This window comes from Pygocentrus nattereri, chromosome 5 (genome assembly GCF_015220715.1).
Source record: "Pygocentrus nattereri isolate fPygNat1 chromosome 5, fPygNat1.pri, whole genome shotgun sequence".
Lineage (NCBI taxonomy): Eukaryota > Metazoa > Chordata > Actinopteri > Characiformes > Serrasalmidae > Pygocentrus > Pygocentrus nattereri.
In genome coordinates, this window is record NC_051215.1 from 73,949 (window position 1) to 82,723 (window position 8,775).

An 8,775-nucleotide genomic window follows, 5' to 3' on the forward strand; every position below is an offset into this window, starting at 1 on the left:
CAGACTGAACACTGAGCACTGTTTACAGACTGAGCACTGTTTACAGACTGAGCACTGAGCACTGATTACAGACTGAGCACTGATTCCAGGCTGAGCACTTAGCACTGTTTACAGGCTGAGCACTGTTTACAGACTGAACACTGAGCACTGATTCCAGGCTGAGCACTTAGCACTGATTCCAGGCTGAGCACTGATTCCAGGCTGAGCACTGATTCCAGGCTGAACACTGAGCACTGATTACAGACTGAGCACTGATTCCAGGCTGAGCACTTAGCACTGTTTCCAGGCTGAGCACTGATTCCAGGCTGAGCACTTAGCACTGATTCCAGGCTGAGCACTTAGCACTGATTCCAGGCTGAGCACGTAGCACTGTTTCCAGGCTGAGCACTTAGCACTGTTTCCAGGCTGAGCACTTAGCACTGATTCCAGGCTGAGTACTTAGCCCTGTTTCCAGGCTGAGCACTGTTTCCAGGCTGAACACTTAGCACTGATTCCAGGCTGAGCACTTAGCACTGTTTCCAGGCTGAGCGCTGTTTCCAGGCTGAGCACTGTTTACAGACTGAACACTAAGCACTGATTCCAGGCTGAGCACTGATTCCAGGCTGAGCACTTAGCACTGATTCCAGGCTGAGCACTGATTCCAGGCTGAGCACTGATTCCAGGCTGAGCACTGAGCACTGATTACAGGCTGAGCACTGAGCACTGTTTCCAGGCTGAGCACTGAGCACTGATTACAGACTGAGCACTGTTTCCAGGCTGAGCACTGTTTCCAGGCTGAGCACTGTTTCCAGGCTGAGCACTGAGCACTGTTTCCAGGCTGAGCACTGAGCACTGTTTCCAGGCTGAGCACTGAGCACTGATTACAGACTGAGCACTGATTACAGACTGAGCACTGTTTCCAGGCTGAGCACTGTTTCCAGGCTGAGCACTGTTTCCAGGCTGAGCACTGTTTCCAGGCTGAGCACTGTTTCCAGGCTGAGCACTGAGCACTGATTACAGGCTGAGCACTGAGCACTGATTACAGACTGAGCACTGATTCCAGGCTGAGCACTTAGCACTGATTCCAGGCTGAGCACTGTTTCCAGGCTGAGCACTGATTCCAGGCTGAGCACTGATTCCAGGCTGAGCACTTAGCACTGTTTACAGACTGAGCACTGATTCCAGGCTGAGCACTGTTTCCAGGCTGAGCACTGAGCACTGATTCCAGGCTGAGCACTGATTCCAGGCTGAGCACTTAGCACTGATTCCAGGCTGAGCACTGATTCCAGGCTGAGCACTTAGCACTGTTTACAGACTGAGCACTGATTCCAGGCTGAGCACTGTTTCCAGGCTGAGCACTGAGCACTGATTACAGGCTGAGCACTGAGCACTGTTTCCAGGCTGAGCACTGTTTCCAGGCTGAGCACTGAGCACTGTTTCCAGGCTGAGCACTGTTTCCAGGCTGAGCACTGTTTCCAGGCTGAGCACTGAGCACTGTTTCCAGGCTGAGCACTGAGCACTGTTTCCAGGCTGAGCACTGAGCACTGATTACAGACTGAGCACTGATTACAGACTGAGCACTGATTACAGACTGAGCACTGTTTCCAGGCTGAGCACTGTTTCCAGGCTGAGCACTGAGCACTGAGCACTGATTACAGACTGAGCACTGTTTCCAGGCTGAGCACTGTTTCCAGGCTGAGCACTGAGCACTGAGCACTGATTACAGGCTGAGCACTGAGCACTGTTTCCAGGCTGAGCACTGAGCACTGTTTCCAGGCTGAGCACTGAGCACTGTTTCCAGGCTGAGCACTGAGCACTGTTTCCAGGCTGAGCACTGAGCACTGATTACAGACTGAGCACTGATTACAGACTGAGCACTGTTTCCAGGCTGAGCACTGTTTCCAGGCTGAGCACTGTTTCCAGGCTGAGCACTGATTCCAGGCTGAGCACTGATTAATTAACAGAAAACTACAGAAATCAGATTACTGGGTTATTAAATGCATATAAGCACACTCAGACTAAATGCTGGTTAAATATAGACTGCACACAGACTGATTCTTGATTAAATGCTGACCCTAACAGGAGTTTTGAGGAGAAGTGAAATCTCTTTTTACATCGCTAATTAACGCTCTCTTCCATTGTAGGTGGGAACTGGCTGCCATGACGACCAACAGCAACATCAGTCGGCCCATCTTCTCCTCTCATGGCTAAAGACGGGAAAGATCAGTCAGAACCAGAACAGAACCTGGTGGTTCTGCTGCTAAGGGATGATGCTCTGACAAGTGAAGAAGATTTCTCAGACTTTCTCTGGATCCTGTGATCTTCTGACTACGTTTAAACTCTAACCCTCCTCCTTCTGTGGACATGGTTTCTCCTGCTTATGAAATATTGCACATTCACTGTTTTTGATGACAGACTGCAGTAGTTCCTTGGTGAAGAACCTGGATCTCCAGACATTAGTCATTTTAGATATTCAGTGGTGTTACAAGTTACTGTGACTTCTTTTAAGGTTTTTCAGAAACTTTACAATCAGGTTTCTCATCTTCTTTATAATCAAGTCTCCATCTTCAGTGGCACCTTCAGGCAGAGTTGAGGTTTCTACTGTGATGGACCAGGTTATACACCTTTCTCAGAGCAGAAAAGATCAAAGATCATCAAAATCACCTGAAGAACAAGTGCCCAGAGCGCCTCATCAGTATCTGTCCTGCATTTTTAGAAGTTGGACCTCTTAATGATGTGAACTGACCGGTCAGCAGCGAGTGGGCCACTTTCTGACCGCGTCTTTCTGGCTGTTACACCACAGGAACGGGGTGGGGGGTGTTTGAGTGTCTGTTGCTGAAAAACGCTGTTAAAGATAAAGAACAACGTGATTCATCTTTGCTCTGTATTTGGGTTTCTGTTCTGCTCCATTTCCTGGCTGTTCTGAAGTTCAGCTCTGATCAGAAGTTCATTTCCTCCTAAATCTGATGGTGCCAAATACAGACCGTGTGTGTGTGTGTGTGTGTGTGTGTGTGTGTGTGTGTATTTACCACGTATAAACACTTGGCTGTGTTCAGTGCTCTACTCATCCGGCCCGGCTGTACGGACACACTAAACCTTTTACAGAATGTCCTGCAGTTACACCGTCACGCACCGTTAGCATCCTCACAACGAGCCAGAGAACTCCGTTCACCTTTAGAATCTATTTTATGGCGGAAATTCAAACAAAATAAAATTTTTCTGTTCCAGAGATGAAGAGTCGTTTCTGTACTGAACTGACTGAGTGTTATTTATGGACAGCAGAATGAGTTTAATCAGATAATCGGAACGTAATTCTGCATTGGAGTGGGTGTGGCCTTTTTTACTCATGACTAAGCTTATTTTATATATGAAAAATACTGAATGGTAATGGTTTTGATGATTAATAAAGAGGAAAAATGCTGCTTAATTTGACAAATGTTTCTTATTACATGGTTTTGTCTTTTTTGATTAGTACAATGTCATATTTTAACTGTCTACAGAACACGGCAACGATTACTGCTTCAATAAAACAGCCACAGACTACAATTCGATAAGTATGTAATAAGTAGTAGTAGTAATGAAGTTTTTACTAATAAATAATTTTGCTGAACATCAGTGTTTGTTAACAAGCTGTAAATAAAAGCTGATGGTTCTTAGAACAGCATGGAAAACAACTCTTAACTACTGTCCAGCTCTCGTTTCTGTCAGAAGAACATTGTTTTCTAAACATCAGTAGATTCTAATTTAAAGCGGAATCTAGATCTCAATCTAGAATCTAGGTTGACCATATTTTAATGGATAAGCCTGAAAACAAGGTTAGTTGTTAAAGGTGCATGATGTGTAGAACACTGTCCTTCATGTTTATGCTGTTGGTACTCAGTTATTCCTGTCAGCTGAGCCTGGTTCAACACTGCTACACATACAGGAAGATCATATTAAAGATAAACAGGAGGTTTGGCGATGGGTCCTAAATCAGAGTAAGGTTGCAGATTTTATTGTGGACTTCAATGGATTCTCAGACCAAAAGACTTCAGTGCAACACTGGATGATTATCATTCGAGTTCTTTATTAGGTAGCTTAGGTTTTACTTCTCAAGAAGCATGCAGAATAACAAACAAGCTGCCCCAACGAGGTGATCATGCTTTCATAAAAGGAGAGTGGACAGAAGTGAACGGACTGGCTTCCTGGACTGAAGGGCAGGCTGAAGTGCAGTTTGTTGATGGAGGGTGGGCTCTGAAGAGTTTTAAGATGTTTGGAGGTTAAGAGTGAGGAGGGCTGTGCTGACACAGTCCACCTGCTGCCTGTCCACTCGCGCTCTTCGCCCTCCAGCAACCTTAAACTTGCTCCTTCAGCGCCACTGAAGTTGCTGCATCACTCAGTCAGTGTTTTGGAGCAGAACGAGGCCGATCAGCACGTCTCCTGGGAGAAGCTCTTAGCCGTCCTGCTGCAGACCGACAGAGAGGATTTGGACTGAAGTGCAGGATTGTTATGACCTGCGGCTCCTTCAGCGCGACTCCAGCGGTCAGAAACGCTCAGCGAGCTGAAAGATGGTGATTTATCACCTGCAGATTAACTTTTGTAACCTTTGACATGAGTTTTGTTCTGATTTGTGTGGTTTTAGGGATTAAATTATTTTGGGGCTCAATTCAGTAACACCATGATGGATTACGGACTGGGTAGTGCGGTCAGCAGGATCTGACCCTTACAGGTCTCGGGAGCCTCGGGACACAGTAAAACGTATTTGATTCTATGCAGTATTTTAGGATTGTATTTGTAGCGTTTGTAGATGCTCATGTCCAGATCCCTCACAGTTCACTTCGTTCAGAGCGTTTTAATAATCAGGTAATCAGTTTTTATTTTCAGTAAAGATTTAAAAATGTCACCTACAGATTTTCATTTAGAGAAGCTTCTGTTTATTTTCAGCTCTTAGTTTTATTCAGTTTGTTTCTCCCAAATGTCCAATATTAATCTGTACATCATTGAAAAATCTCAAACGTTTTGCAGTGAAATTCTGATTCATGTTTGTAGAAAAATGAAAAACAGTTTATTGGAATGTAGAATATCTGACCGTCTGCACTGACCGTGTCTCAGTTTCTGTGTAGGTCAGGTTTGACGTTGGTCATTTAGCACCTGGCTGTTTATTTTATCCTCATTAGCTTGTGAGAGTTTTCCGGAGGGACGGCGCTCAGCTGCGTTGCTTGGAAGGGCTTTAGAGAGATTAGTGTCGCTCTCGGGGGCCCCTGGTGGGCTGCTGCTGCTGAGTGTCTGCGGCTGGACCCTTGGCCGTCCACTGGTCTCTGTGCCATCCTCTATCAGTGTCTGCATCTCCAGCAATAAATCATATTTGTGTTTTCGTCTTTATTTAAAACCCCACCCCCTCCACCGCAGTGGGTTCATGTCTGTCAGTGCTGCATTGCTATAAACCTGTGTGTGTGTGTGTGTGTGTGTGTGTGTGTGTGTTATCTGCTGAATTAAGTGCTGTCTTTAGATGGGGGTGGTGCAGAGACACTGTGTCCCCTCCGTTGTTTGCAGGAAACCCCTCAACCTTCACAACTCAGAGCTGACCAACTCAAAATCAAGCACACCTAAACCCAAACCCAGTAACACTAAACAATTCTAAACCTGAGCCCTAAACTTTAACCCAAACCCCTGAATCTAAGGCCTAAACCCAAACCCCTAAAACTGAAGCTCTGCTCTGGTCGTGCTCTAAAGCACGAGAATGTTATTATATCATATTCACGAGTTTATGACGGTCATAAAGCTTCATTAAAGAGTTCAGATCAAAGATCTGGGTTAGTGCTGATCAGGGCACAGTGATCAGGTGCGTTGATGAAGGTGCAGCGCTTGGACTCACTATAACTCAGAGACGTGTGGCAATCATGTGGAGTTGATGTTGAAATGAAAATATGTATATATATAAAATTAAAACTTAAATGTGGATAAAGTGATTTGGTTTAAAATAAAATAATATTATACTCATAATAATAACTGGCTGTTAGATTATCATCATTACTGTCACACACGTCATCTAAGCTGCTTATCCTTCTGGGTCACAGGGCGTCTATCCCAGCAGTCAGAAGGCGCAGAGGGCAGAAAACACCCTGGACAGGTCGCCGGTCCATCACAAGCCAGAAACACAAAAATGCTAACTCCACACAGAGAGGACACTGGTCACACGGCCGGGGAACTGAATGCAGTCCACTGGGGAGTTTCACTGGAAATTAATCTGCTGTCAGACAGACAGATAGACTGACCTGCCCACACACACCTGCTGACCTGGAGAGAATAAAGAGAAGCGAAACAATCAGCTGCTCTTCAACACATCTGAAAGATGATTGAAGGTCATTTGGCTGCTGTGGAAGCTCTGCTGGCCCATTAGACACTGATGAAGCACTGACCACTGATGTGACCACACTGGCTGCTGTACTGCTATCACCCTAAATGCTGTGTTGTGATGAGCAGCAGAGCTCAGACGGTCTGTGGCTGAAAGACTGAATTTATTATTAAAGTCAAGTCAAAGTTTATGTATACAGTGCTTTTTACAGCAGGCGGTGTCACAAAGCAGCTTTACAGACACACAGGATGGGCAGCTGGTCACTCAGCAAAGAAAGGAAACACACAGAGTCAGTTCTGTAATGAGTGACTGACCACACATTACAGGGCTAACAGAGCAGCAGAGACTCCAGCAGGTCTACATATTACAGCCTCACTAAGAGGGAGAAACCAGAAAGGAGTCATGAGGCTCCCTGAGGTGTCAGCGTCCCTCCACTCCATCATCAACACATCCGAGGACTGAGGGGCGAGTCCGTTTAGAGCTTTATAGGTCAGTAATAGGATTTTATAATCAGTGTGAAGTTTAACTGGTAACCAGTGCAGGGCTGATAAAACTGGGCTAATATGGTTGAACTTTCTGGTTCCTGTGAGATTCTGGCTGCAGCGTTCTGGACCAGCTGAAGCTTGTTGAGGCTTTTGCTGGGACGTCCAGACAGCAGGACATTACAGTGTCCAGCCGTGAAGTGATAAAAGCATGAACTAGCTTTTCTGTGTCCTGTAGAGATCACGCATTTCTTAATGTAGCGACATTGTGGAGATGCAGGACGGCTGTTCTAGTGATATTAGTTATATGTGCGTTGAAGGACAGATCAGCGTCCAGCACGACACCAAGACTTTTAACAGATGAGCGCGATGTAGTTATACCGTTTGTTTCTAGCTGCTTTTGGACCAAGAAGCAGGAGCTCTGTTTTATCTGAGTTAAGTAGCAGAAAGTTACTCGACATCCAGTCTTCTATGTCTTTTACACAGTCCTCAATCTGGCTAAGTTTAATTTTATCATCCGGTTTGCTTGATATAAATAACTGAGTGTCATCGGCATAGCAGTGGAAATTTATGCCGTGTTTACTGATAATGGTACCTATGGTATACATACATATTGTAAATAATATATATATATTGTGAATAATATAGGTCCTAAAACAGAGCCTTGTGGAACACCATACTTTCCTTGGTCAGAGTATAATAAAAGATCATTTACGGTTTTCATCAGTGCTATCTCTGTACTACGATGTGGCCTAAAATCAAACTGAAATTTTTCATGTATATGATTTCTGTGCAAATAGGAAATTGTTTTGCCACTTTTTTCCAAAATCTTTGATATAAAGAAAAATCAAAAAATTAAAACATCTGTTCTTACCCACATCGTTTAATAAAAATCATTCTCAGACAACCGTGTGTTTAATTAGTTTTGAAGTTGTTTGTTTTTGTGTTTAAAGTTTAATCCCAGGTCTCTGACTGTGTGACCTGCAGGCCCTTCAGGTCAGTTTGTGCCACCCGGTGGTCAAAGGCGGAATTACAGCCTGAGTAAGACTGATATTCTCTCAGGACCGGATTAAAACCCAGATTAAATTTAGACCTAAAATTTCAACATAAAGAACTTCATAATTTTTAAAAAATGCCCCCCATAACACAACACAAATATGGACATGTACCATCCAGAACCACCAGAGAACCTACACGAGTCTTCTGAGCTTATATGGAATGTTGATGATGGAAAATAGTGGAAAATCTGGAATAATGAGTTTTCTTTGGGGACTATTTTGCCGCACAGCGCCCTGCATGTCTCCCTCCACCATGAATGGAGTTGAAGTTCTCTAAACTCTCATAAAACAGCGTCTCAGTCATCAGGCAGTGAATTCAGAACCAGTTCATGTAGGAACTTTCTGTAGGAGCTTTTAGAGGGACGTCTGGTTCCCATCACCACCACTGTGAGGAGCTTTTAGAGGGACGTCTGGTTCCCATCACCACCACTGTGAACAGTTTTATCTACAGCAGAGCGTTTCACACCAAACCGCTGTGTTTACCTTTTAACCAGTTAATTAAGCAGATATTTTTGGAAAAGTGGTGGAATTTCCCTTTAATCTGAGATTATGATCAGATTTATTTCTCTTTGTTTCATACAAATATTCCAACAATCATGAACGACACAGCAGCACCGCAGGATCTCCAGCATGAAGGATTATTAAACTTGTCAAGATTAATTTCTGCTGTAATCAGATGATTTTTAAAAATTATTTATTTATTACAGTCTGTCTGTTTGTGATGTAGATCTTCACATGAAGGCCGTCTGCTTTATTAGGCCACTCACTCTCAACCCCCCCCCCCCCCCCCCCCCCCCCCCCCCCCCCCACACACACTCTCCCTCTTTCTCCCTCCCTCTCCCTCTCTCTCTCTCTCTCGCCCACTCTCTCAGTGAGTATATAGAGGGGGTTGAAACAGACCTCTAACCAGCAGGCGCTCTGA

The 8,775-nt window shown here is 44.7% G+C and overlaps 1 protein-coding gene across 1 annotated transcript in view; it reads left to right on the forward strand.

Moving 5' to 3' along the window:
- klhdc3 (kelch domain containing 3) overlaps positions 1 to 3,406 on the forward strand; it is a 38,247-nt gene extending 34,841 nt beyond the window's left edge. The window contains exon 10 of the mRNA XM_037538464.1: positions 2,124 to 3,406. Coding sequence (XP_037394361.1) covers positions 2,124 to 2,190 — 67 coding nt within the window. The 3' untranslated portion in view covers positions 2,191 to 3,406. The remainder of the gene's footprint in view (positions 1 to 2,123) is intronic.
- Positions 3,407 to 8,775: the final 5,369 nt, after the last annotated feature.